This window comes from Polyodon spathula, chromosome 11 (genome assembly GCF_017654505.1).
Source record: "Polyodon spathula isolate WHYD16114869_AA chromosome 11, ASM1765450v1, whole genome shotgun sequence".
NCBI classification, from domain to species: Eukaryota; Metazoa; Chordata; class Actinopteri; order Acipenseriformes; family Polyodontidae; genus Polyodon; species Polyodon spathula.
Window position 1 is genome coordinate 11,505,076 of NC_054544.1, and position 12,625 is coordinate 11,517,700.

Here is a 12,625-nt window from a genome sequence, read left to right on the forward strand (position 1 = left end):
ATAAAACACACATTTCAGTGTTAGTATCACCTGCCTGCGTCATCTAGTTTCATAGCTATGAGCACTGTGACAACCAACCCGTGTGGCAACCAAGCCCGGTCTCCCCTAAACATCCAGTGCATTTATCATAAGAAAGGCACCGAGTTCAATTGATATTCATTCAATGTGAACACAAGTGAACAGAGTCCTTAGAAAACACAGAAGTGAACCATTAAAACAAACTCCAGTTCACATCCAAATGAACTGGGTTCATTTATACACAAGAACAGTGTGAACAGCTAGTACATGGATACATTGTTTCAAAGCAAATGAACCAAAGTGAGACAGTTTGAAACAAACCCAATGTGAATGACGTCTAAATCCAGCTGACTGCATGTGATCATCATGCTTCCCACTCTTCATTACTGGAATGTCTTTCCTTATTTGCCTGGATTAAAATAATAAATACTTTGACAGAACTATCTGCTTGGTATAGAGTATTCCACAGCAAATCGCTTAACCTTCTTGTGCTTTTGGGTGAGACGTTATTGTAAGTGACTCTCCAACTGATGTACAGTTCACACACATCCTAGTCTCTGTAAGCCACCTTGGATAAAGGTGACGGATAAATAAACAAATAATAATGTGTAGTAAGCTTATTAATTTTTTTTTTTATAGGGGAAAAAAATAGGATAAAACATTAACAATGCAAAATGTCTATGTAAAAAAACTGGCTTTGCTGCTGTGTGCCACACACTTTAAAGCAATGCATGGCAGACAGACAGACTTGATAACTAAAGAAGGTCCTTTGCATGTTTTATCAACATTTGACATGTGGTTCTCTAGATTGTAATAGAATATAATTGTGTACACTATTGGCAAAAAACTTTTAAAAATGGTGCTATAAAATACAATTCACATTTGAATTTACACAGGATACACAAACATGTTTAAAATTCAGGATTGTACCAATGAGGAGAATGTTTAGGTGAATTTTTAATCCAAATAATTAGTTTGAATGAGGATTCAAATATAAATTGCTGGTTATAAAGACGACCAATTTTGCTTATGTTGGTTTCTCCTAGGGCCAAAGTAGCATCAGTTCAGACCAAACATGTAGGAGCTATAATATGCCAGTTTCCTCACTAACAATTTCTAAGTTCATGGTGTTAATTACCTTGAATTACGGGTAACAAATGGAAAAACAGTTGACAGACAACTTTACACTAACAAGAGCAAGTAACTCACCATCAATAAAACAGTTTGGGGGGGAAAAATCAATGCAGCTGTGACGTGACTTAGTTCCCTTAGTGGCCACTAAACTGAAACAAAGCTCCAAGAACAAGCAGCCAAAGCATCTGCTATTGTCCTTCATTTCTTGTGGATTTTTGGAACAAAGACAGATCTGTTGTTTCATCACATGAAAACATCGGTTTATTCCTTGTCTACTAAACATGCTGTTCAAATTAACATTCAATAAAATGCCAGCTAAACTTAGAAACACAGATATTGCTGATGCAAACATCCCTTCAGTTCGGATTTTTTGCAGAAAAAAACATATATAGCGACATATATAGTATGTACAATATAATATGATTTTGAAAATCTCAAAATTGGGTAGCAGACATGTGTCAAGTCACTTATGCTTAATTGTGAATGTGTCAGTTAGATCATCTATGGTGGTAACTGAAACACTGAACATCAGAGGTTAACCTACACATTTGAAATGAAGTTTAATTGACAACACATGTGGAGTCAACTGATAACCATACGCCAAGCCATCACATAGACAGACCAAGTAGAAAAATATTTTTATGCTTCAACTTCAACACCCAGTTAATTAGTTCCAGAAACGATCCTCTGAAATGTGGAAATAAATTTGGCACAGACAAGTGTGACAGCATAGGAACTATACACATTTACTCAATAAATCAGAATAATTTCTTACTTTTCATGTTGAGGGTTTAGTAGATTTCAATCAGTTTAGATATCAAATGGAGCCACACACAATTCACTTGTTTATGACCTTACAGAATATAACTACAACTTGAAGCAGCTCTAGTACAGTATATTGAAAAAGAAACAAAAAGAAAACATTAGATTGGATCAGTTTATATTAGTAAATATCATTCACAAAGCTAAACCCCAATGCAAGTACATTTTTTCACACATCATGACAAAATAATTCTCATTATATTTGTGAAAGGAAGACTCATTCGCACCATGTTATAAAGTACATTTATATGTCAGAACATTCATGTTTTACAACAAAAACAAACAAACACACAAACAAACATGAAACACAAACATTAGTATTTCTAAAATGACAGGTTCCAGTAGAATTAAAATAAGATACACCTATTTTAAAATGCAAGTACAAAGTACCCTTTATGTTTAGAATTGTGAACTGATATATCACAAATCAATCATCAGAATTACCGTCTGCTAGTGAAACATGCTCAACTTAGTCAAAGGATGTAACCTTGGTTTCAGTTCATTCCATGTGTAGTAAGTTTTCATGTCCTTGACATCATGGACCACAACAAAATGTCTTAAAATCCCAAACAAGGGCACTCCACTCCTTGATGCAACATTGTTGTACCCCATGTCTAAAAAGAAACATTTTTAGAGGGACTTTAATACAGTAAATTCTCATTAATATGAATATCAAGCAAAAAAATAATAATAAAAAAAATCTTATCAGTAATCTAAAGCCAAATGCATTCTGTCAGTCATTATTAAAGTTATAGTAACACTGAAATCAAATTTCAATTACAATTGATATTTTTTCCTTTTTGTGTTTTTGTGTGTGTGTGTGTGTATATATATATATATATATATATATATATATATATATATATATATATATATATATATATAATACAATAATATATATATATATATTATATATATATATATATATATATATATATATGATATATATATATGTATATATGTGATACACTTACACTATGGTTAATTTTCCAATGCCACACAAGTAACTATTAACACCACATTTGTTTTATATAAAACATTTTTCAAGAGGTAACTGCCCACTAGTGATGTGACAATCCGTTTCTCATGGCACCCTAGAATACATATTTAACATCACTGACTTTATATATAGTACATATATATATATATATATATATAGAGAGAGAGAGAGAGAGAGAGAGAGAGAGAGAGAGAGAGAGAGAGATAGACACACATACATACATACATACATACACACACACACACACACACACACACACACATATATATATATATATATATATATACACACTGAGTATACAAAACATTAGGAACACCTGCTCTTTTCATGAAATAGACTGATGAGGTGAATCCAGGTGAAAGCTATGATCCCTTATTGATGTAACCTGTTAAATCCACTTCAATCAGTGTAGATGAAGGGGAGACAGGTTAAAGAAGGATTTTTAAGCCTTGACACAATTGAGACATTGATTGTGTATGTGTGCCATTCAGAGGGTAAATGGGCAAGACAAAATATTTAAGTGCTTTTGAATGGAGTATGGTAGTAGGTGCCAGGCGCACCGGTTTCAGTGTGTACAAGAATTGCAATGCTGCTGGGTTTTTCACGCTCAGCTGTTTCCCTTGTGTATCAAGGATGGTCCACCACCCAAAGGACATCCAGCCAATGGCAGGCCAGTGGTCGAAAATGGCTCATTGATGAAAGAGGCCAAAGGAGGCTGACACGAATTGTGCAGAGCAACAGACGGGCTACAGTTAGTCAACTGACAGTCCAGTACAACATTGGTGCTGAAAGACCCTTAAAAGAATGCATAACTCATTGTACCTTAACACGAATGGGATATGGCAGCCGATGACCTAAAAGAGTTCCACTTCTTTCAGCTAAACACAAGTAACTGTGGTTGCAGTAGGCTAAGAAATGAAAACACTGTTTACTAGAGGATTGGAAAAACATTGCCTGGTCTGTTATCTTCATTTCCTGCCGTTTCACGCTGATGCAAGGATTAGAGTATGGAGAAAATCACATGAGTACATGCATCCATCATGCCGAGTGTCAACATTGCAGGCTGGTGGTGGTGGCATGATGGTGTGGGATGTGTTTTCATGGCACACATTGGGCCCCATGATAAAAATGGAGCAACGTTTGAATGCCACAGGATATCTGAACATCACCGCCAATCAGATGCATCCCTTCATGGCAGCGGTGTATCCATCTGTTAATGGATTTTTTCAGCAGGATAATGCCCCATGCCACAAGGCTAGGATTGTCTCGGAATGGTTCCATGAACATGACAGTGAATTCAGCTTACTACTGTGGCCTGCTCAGTCACCAGATCTCAATCCAATTGAGCATCTGTGGGATGAGATGGAACGAGCTATTTGGAGTAGCGATCCACTACCAGCCAACTTGACACAATTGTGGGAAGCATTGGAGTCAACATGGGCCAGCATCCCTGTGGAATGCTTTCAACACCTTGTAGAGTCCATGCCCTGATGAATTGAGACTGTTCTGAGGGCAAAAGGGGGTGCAACTCAATATTAGGAAGGTGATCCTAATGTTTTATACACTCAGTGTGTGTATATATATATATATATATATATATATATATATATATATATATATATATATATATATATATATATATATATATATATATATATGCCAAAACTGCCTGATTCCAGCCTTGCTGAAGCACCCCCAGATCATCACCGATCCTCCACCACATTTCACAGTGGGTCCGAGACACTGTGGCTTGTAGGCCTCTCCAGGTCTCTGTCTAACCATTAGACTACCAGGTGTTGGGCAAAGCTGAAAATTGGACTCATCTGGGGGTGCTTCAGCAAGGCTGGAATCGGGCAGATTTGTCTTTGTGAAGGGCGCATGAATCAAGCCAAGTACAAGATTGTCCTGGAAGAAAACTTGCTTCCTTCTGCTCTGACAATGTTCCCCAACTCTTCCCCAATCTCCAGACCTGAACCCCATTGAAAACCTCTGGAATGTGATCAAGAAGAAGATGGATGGTCACAAGCCATCAAACAAAGCCAAGCTGCTTGAATTTTTGCGCCAGGAGTGGCATAAAGTCACCCAACATCAATGTGAAAGACTGGTGGAGAGCATGCCAAGATGCATGAAAGCTGTGATTGAAAATCAGGGTTATTCCACCAAATATTGATTTCTGAACTCTTCCTAAGTTAAAACATTAGTATTGTGTTGTTTAAAAAAATGAACTTATTTTCTTTGCATTATTCGAGGTCTGACAACACTGCATCTTTTTTGTTATTTTGACCAGTTGTCATTTTCTGCAAATAAATGCTCTAAATGACAATATTTTTATTTGGAATTTGGGAGAAATGTTGTCAGTAGTTTATAGAAATAAACAAAAATGTTCATTTTACCCAAACACATACCTATAAATAGTAAAACCAGAGAAACTGATAATTTTGCAGTGGTCTCTTAATTTTTTCCAGAGCTGTATATATATATATATATATATATATATATATATATATATATATATATATATATATATATATACACTGCCTAAATCAAGTGGGTTAGCTCACTAAAGTCTACTGCTGTCCGGATCTGTTCTGGCACTTACTAATCCTGTACATGTCTCTTATACAATTGTCCATACAACCTCTCTCTTAGTCACCTACCTGTACCATTGCAATTTAATTGGTGACCAGACCATAGAGGATCACAATGTTACACTGCTTTATATCCCGTCCCTCTTCAGCTACTGTAGTTGCAACAATTAAGTTGATCTCTCCAGTACGGAATTTTTCAATAACATCTCTTTGCTCAGCCTGTAGATGGTTAAGAAATGTTAAATACAATTGGTTAGAGTAAAGTTTATAGATAGGCTATGTTAGTGCAAATGGATAAAAGAAACACAATATAATACTTTACAATAAGTATTGGGATACCCTTTGTATTGCATGTCCTTAAAACAGTCATTTAAAAAGACCAGGGAAAGGGGGATGTGTGGAATTTAGTTTGGTTTCAACTGAAATAAATGTTTCTTACTTTAAAAAAAAAAAAATTAAACAGTTGATTTTCTCCCATTTTTCTCCCAATCTGAAATGTCCAATTATATTTTTTAGGATCAGTTCACTGTCACCACCCCTGCGCTGACTCGGGAGCGGCAAAGACGAACACACGCTGTCCTCCGAAGCGTGTGCCGTCAGCCGACCGCTTCTTTGCACACTGCGGACTCACCATGCAGCCACCCAGGAGCTACAGCGTCGGAGGACAACACAGCTCTGGGCAGCTTACAGGCAAGCCCACAGGCTCCTGGTCAGTCTACAGGGGTCGCTGCTGCTAACCTAAGCCCTATAAAAAAGTTACTTACTGAAGTCATTGGCTTGACTATGCTGTTATGCCCAACACCGATAAAATAAGTAGCCTTGACTCCAACCTCATCAAACTTTTCATAATCTTTAATCCACTGATATACAGCAATTGCGCTTTGGCCAGTCTTAGTAAAGATAATTTCTCTTGCTTCTCCTTTTCTAAAAAAAAAAAAAAAATTCAGCTACAATGATATTAAAATATTTACCATTTATTGTAGACAAGGGACACATTTCTGGAATGCACTTTAACTATGATGGGTGATCAAAGTTTCTCTAGAAAACCTTGGGGTCTGGGCAAGTCACAATAACCAAAATGATTTGTCCCATAGAAAATAAAGTAATTCCTTTATTGTTTTTTAAATGGCTGTGCATGTGGCCTCTGCAATATGTCCATTTAACCAATTAACCTTATACTGAAGGCCAAAATGGATTGCATCCTTTACCCTGTAGTCTAGATTTATTATAATCCCATCCTTATAAAACAGCATTAACACTAATTCCATATTTGCCTTCAAAGTGTAACAATTTTATAACAAATGGATGTCTCCATTGATAAACTACCCAGACATGCTTTTTCCTGTTTCTGATGAGTTTCATACCAGATCTGTTGGATTCTTAGACCAAATGATTTGAAATCCATGCAACATTTTTTATACGTGTTTCACCTCATGCCCCGTTAACCAAATGTAACTCATTTAACCTCTGCAGTTTTTTCAAGGTGATGCAAATTACTGTCTGAAAACATGTTAGTCAATAGGAAAACAGCTGGTAGGTCAAGGACAGTAAAGACCACATTGAGGGGGTGGGGACAATTTAATCCTCTAGGTCAGTGGTTGCCAAACTTTTGGGAACCGATGATTACGCCTTTTGTAGAGCCGCTCCTTACCTCTGGAATACACTGCCCAGCTCCATAAGAGACTCAGAGACTGTTGAGATTTTTAAAACCTGCCTCAAAACACATCTTTTTAAACTAGCTTTTAAGGATCTGTGTTATGCTGTCTCTTACTTTATAGAACGCATTTGTATTGTTTTTTATTACTGTATTTTCTCTTGCCTTATCATTTGTTAATGCTGTCTCTTACTTTGTTGAATGTATTTTAAAAAAAAATATATTACTGTATGTTACTTTGCCCTGTCGTTTGTTATCTTGTCTTCTATCAGCTATGTTAAGCGCTTTGGGATTGGAAAGGCGCTTTACAAATAAAAGTTATTCTTATTATTATTCTTATTATTCTTATTATTGACCTGTCAACTGTCTGCAAACCATTAGCATACAGGTTTATATTTTAATGTTATTTTTACTATATGCTTTTATAATACAACTCTTGATATAACCATAATACACATAATATAAATGACTAAAATAATATAACTGGGACTTCTGATTTTCGGTTTTAACCCAATACAAAAAATATATAGCCAGTAAACACCGGAAAAACCCTGGAAATGGTTACTCAATTTACATTGACTTCACTTCCCATTTAAAAAAACAAAAACCTAACATATAAAAAACAAAAATAAAACTTACCATTCCCATTGCAGCTGGGTAATGTCCCTCCTTCCTAACTTATACAGTATCTATCACTGATTTGTTCTGAATAGTTTAAACCCGAATGGAGGCTTGTTGTGAGGTTTAAAGCTGTATTATAGTTAAGATACAGAAGATTTAAAACAGAATTGCAAACTGACTAAATGTAAAAATAAAAGCCTACATACAAAAACCCCAGAAGAATGTGCCCGTGATCATAAGGATTTCATTCTGGAAGACAGCAAAGGAAAGAATGTACAACTAAATGTGCAAGTATAGTCGAGTTACTACTATTGGCAGAAAAAAACACCCAAGCATTTTGTAATGTAACCAAAAACAATAATTTCATACTGTATATAAAAAGTGAGAGGCCACAAAAAAATATTTACATAAAATTCAAACAACTAAAAATAAGCACCAAAAAATGTAATTAATAAAAAATGCAAATAGTCCTAAATATTATACACATAATTATTGCTGTACAGTGATTGATGGTGAGGGCTTTGTATGTCATTGTCTCTGTGTATCTTTATTCTCATTGGTACCTCTTGGGAGGTTTGCAATAAATGTATGCGCCAGGGTGATGAACCCAAGTGCCCCACTGCTGCATGTCTTGCACTGCCCGGCCTCTCTTAGTTTTTTAAACTAACAAACATCACGTGCAATTTCACGCCAGAAATTGAAATGAACTCCAAATGAGTTTTAAAGCTTTGTCTGAGTATGACAAGTCTTATGAAAACACAACCCCCCCCCCCCCCCCCCCAAAAAAAAACTAAAAATGTTCTCCATTACACAATTTGTACTAATTTAGCTTATTAAATTAGTGTCTTAGTGTGTCCAAAATTCACAGAATCATTTTCACACACACACACACACACACACACACACACGGACACATGCACACACACACACACACACACATATGTGTGTGTGTAAAAAAAACAATTATATTAAATGTCACACAAGTTAATATTTGTATATTAACTTGGTATGAGGTTACATAAATAAGCACTATAATTGTCCTGTTTTTTCAATGTAAATTGTGTTAATGTCAATGCATTAGTTTTAAAAAATAGTGAGTTTTGAGAAGTGTCTTGTTTGTACTGTACATAATCAAACCCGTTTTCTCTTTTTGAACAGCTCACTGCTGATAGTTTTGTGTGCCTGGGTCTGAGGAAGGATGTATGGTGCAGTGTCTGCTCAGCTTTGTGTGCCTGGGTCTGAGGAAGGATGCATGGTGCAGTGTCTGCTCATAGTTTTGTGTGCCTGGGTCTGAGGAAGGTTGCATGGTGCAGTATCTGTGAATTTCTTGCATAATTCTTTTATTTACAGTTTACTTTTTTTTTTATTTACTGTATTTACTGTATAATCGTAAATCTCGAAAAACTACTCACTTCTAAATCTTTTGTAGTCATTTTTGTATTACTTTAATATAAATACATGTTAATTTAGATTCTTATGTTGTTTTTTTCTGACTCTATGTGAACGAAAAGACACACATTTGCCCGTTTTCCCATTGGAAATAGTGATATTTTGAAATATCACTGTCCTGGTCACAAAAGCAAAGTTTGTGGGGAATAATAGCCATTTTCTATACTTTTGAGGCATAAGCAATTAGGAAATAACACTTACTACCCAGGAACAAAAATTGTGTTACATAGTTTATCACAAATGTGAAATCAACCAATAGATGTGTGTATAGGTATCTTCCTGTATATAAAACAGTTTTTAAAAAACAAAAAACAAAAAACTTTAGTTAATAGTAGGTTGATTTATAACCACTCAGTTTCGTTTCCTATCACTCAAACTGCACAAGATGACATTTCTTATAACAAGAGACACCCTACATAAAAAAGAGAACTCTTGTGCAGCAAATCAGATCCTTTCATTGGCCAGTGGTCAGGACGAGGTCATTCTTTTTACAAGCTTCTTACTTTCAAGATGTGCTCCTTGGCTTTCAAATACTTCTTTACTCCTCCCACACCTGGAGATGCTGTCAAACCCAGAATCTGAGGAAGGGGCATTTCCTTCTTGGTCTTTTCTCAGTCTTATGTTCATTTTTTGCTTAATGTATCGAGTCATGATAATATTATATACACCAGCTTTCTAAGTGTGAAAGCATTCATCTATGATTATCAGGGAGAAATCTGTACACAAAACAGGTGAAATTAAATAATATTTAATGCAACTAAAATTAATCCCTCTTCAGGGCTTTATATTTATTTTATAAAGGGGCAATCAATGTATTTATTTTTTCATTGATTAAGAGATTACATTTATTAGCAGGTTAATTCCAAGTATTTCAGTTTTTATTTCAGCATTTAATGTTCAATTCTCTGCTTTTGACTTAGGGCTCTTGGGCGATTTTTGTAATGCAAGCCACAACCCCTCTTAAAGACTACAGCATGTTAACATATTTACTAATTTTAAGTGGTTCTGAAATCATTTCTCTGAAGGAGATGGACATAGCAACAGAGTACAGGAACATCCAGGTCAAGCAGCAATTTTTCATATGTTCATCCAACAAATTCTTAGTAATCTTTTTTTGCTTCCAGCATTCCATTTCTCTTGTCTACAGAAAACAGACTTTCTTGAAATGTTTTAAACATGCATGTCCCTTAAGACAATTACATTACGAGGGAACGTTTTCAGTGTCAAAATTCTGAACAATGTGAGATAAAATACCTGCTTAATAACAGAAGCTGAAGAAAGGATGTACAAATACCACCCCCGAGGCTCATATGATTTTGGAAAGGAACATTAAATCTTGCCACAGTGACAGAATCTCTCCCGTGAATTATAGCAGCAGCAGACTGACGATTTGAGCAGCCGTGAGGTTTTGAAACTGAAAAAAAAAACAACCAGACGTTAAAACAAACAGCATATGCTGCACACATGGGAACTTGGGTACTGCCAGCAACACCAACCAACACAAATACAAGACTACGTTTGACAGCAGAACCGCTGAAATGGTAGTCCATGAAATCTGGCCCTAAACTAAACCTTAGGGAATCCTATTATGCTTAATCTCCATTTAAATATGTTGCCATGAGGGTAATAATCTGTTGAATGTTTTTTCTACTCATAAGGTTTGGGATTTTCAATTCACAAGACACAGGCTAGCCTTTTTTAAAACCATCATTCCAACAGATATCAGACTTAATGTAAAATACATTGCTTTACTATTCCATAATGGAATAGCAATAAAAGGTGCTCCCTCACTATAAGGCTCGCGATTATAATGCGCCTGGGATATAACACTCCTACAGCATGTCTCCCAATTCCCTACTACTGATTCATGCAATATTTCTACAGTAAATACAGTACTGGCATTGCTCAAACTGTAAACAACTTCTCAGTACAACTTTTGTTTCTATCTCTTCCTTTTGATACAGTATCTGAAGTGAAGAAAATCTGTGCTGGCACTTTATAACACAGACATCTTATTCAGCATTCGTTTTATAAATAAATATGACCTTTAACTAAATAAATATTAGGTTTAAGTTTAACTAAATAAATATTAGGCCTATTACGTGGTTATCTTTCCTAGTGTATTTACTTTTTTGCTGCAAGAGGTGCTGCAGCTTTCTCTGGGAGACAAGACAGCCCCCCTCCGGCAGCTGAACCTGGGGCGAGCCCATTCCCTCTTTTCCTCGCCCGACCCGCTCTCCTTCATGCACTTGGTTTGCTTGTCTGTCGATTCGAACTGAACTCTTGACCACCATTTAGCCAGGCTATATATAGTTTAAAAACTGCTAATTAAAATGATCCACGAGTGGGAATGTTACCTTTTTATTTATTTTTTCGTAAAAAACATAGCATTGATTACATGGTGCTTTATGCATGGTTAATTCACAAAGTTACATTTTTGCTTCACTACATGTGCATTATAGAGAGAGAGTTATTTTATTTTGTATTTTAGTCAGATGTGTGTTGCTATGTATCCCGCGGCGCCCCCCAACACCTCCCCCGTTTATAACGCTCATATGTGTCCCCCGAGACCAGCGTTATAGCGAGGGAGCTCTGTAGTGCAGTACAGTACAGTGTGTTATACAAATTATTAATATTACCTGAAATATAGTAGATTATATAAACTAAGATACAAGGAATGCCCAGACACAATGAGTACATTGTCTAAAGACTATGCGCACGATATCAGTATTAGAAAACTTCACACGGATGATTTTAAGGATCTAAAAGCATCAATACAGACAAAAGAAATGCTTTGGAAATGTGTCCACAAAACATCTGAATGCTATATTTTAGGGCGATGGTATTTAGGGAAGAATCAATAAATCAGATCAGAATTGGATTCAGTGCTGATTATTGATTAAATACCATAATCTGTTATCTGCGTTGGTCACAGATTATTATTCTCTGCTTTGCTGTCCTTCTCAATGACACAGGAAAGCAGACAGTACATTGTTGATTCCTGTTCTGCTCTGTACAAATGTGTTTGATTTTTATTGTTTATATGCATTTGAGAGAGTAGTGATATTAAACTTGACAAATACATTTTTGATATTTGAGTCCCCTCCACTCACTGTGCACGTATATTTTTAAGGTCAGTAAACATGTCTCATACCATTTGATTTGCCAGTGTTATGCTAAATTCACTTGAAGCAGAATGTTTGTGTGACGTGCTCAGTTTAAAGCTTAAATACATATTCAAGTGTAGAGAAATCCTGGTTTACAATCGTATTAATACAAAATAAAAAATAAAAAAACGGTACTGGAATCGGTATGTCTATTACTAATATAGCATAAACA

At 35.7% G+C, this 12,625-nt stretch overlaps 1 protein-coding gene across 1 annotated transcript; it reads right to left on the reverse strand.

Annotated features, from left to right (window-relative positions):
• Positions 1-5,557: 5,557 nt before the first annotated feature.
• LOC121323027 (interferon-induced helicase C domain-containing protein 1-like) lies at positions 5,558-11,986 on the reverse strand. The gene is made up of 4 exons (XM_041263744.1): positions 11,926-11,986; positions 10,541-10,700; positions 6,327-6,486; positions 5,558-5,781 (listed from the first exon to the last, which is right to left on the reverse strand). The coding sequence occupies exons 1-4, from the start codon at positions 11,984-11,986 to the stop codon at positions 5,647-5,649; spliced, it is 516 nt and encodes a 171-aa protein (XP_041119678.1). The 3' UTR covers positions 5,558-5,646.
• Positions 11,987-12,625: the final 639 nt, after the last annotated feature.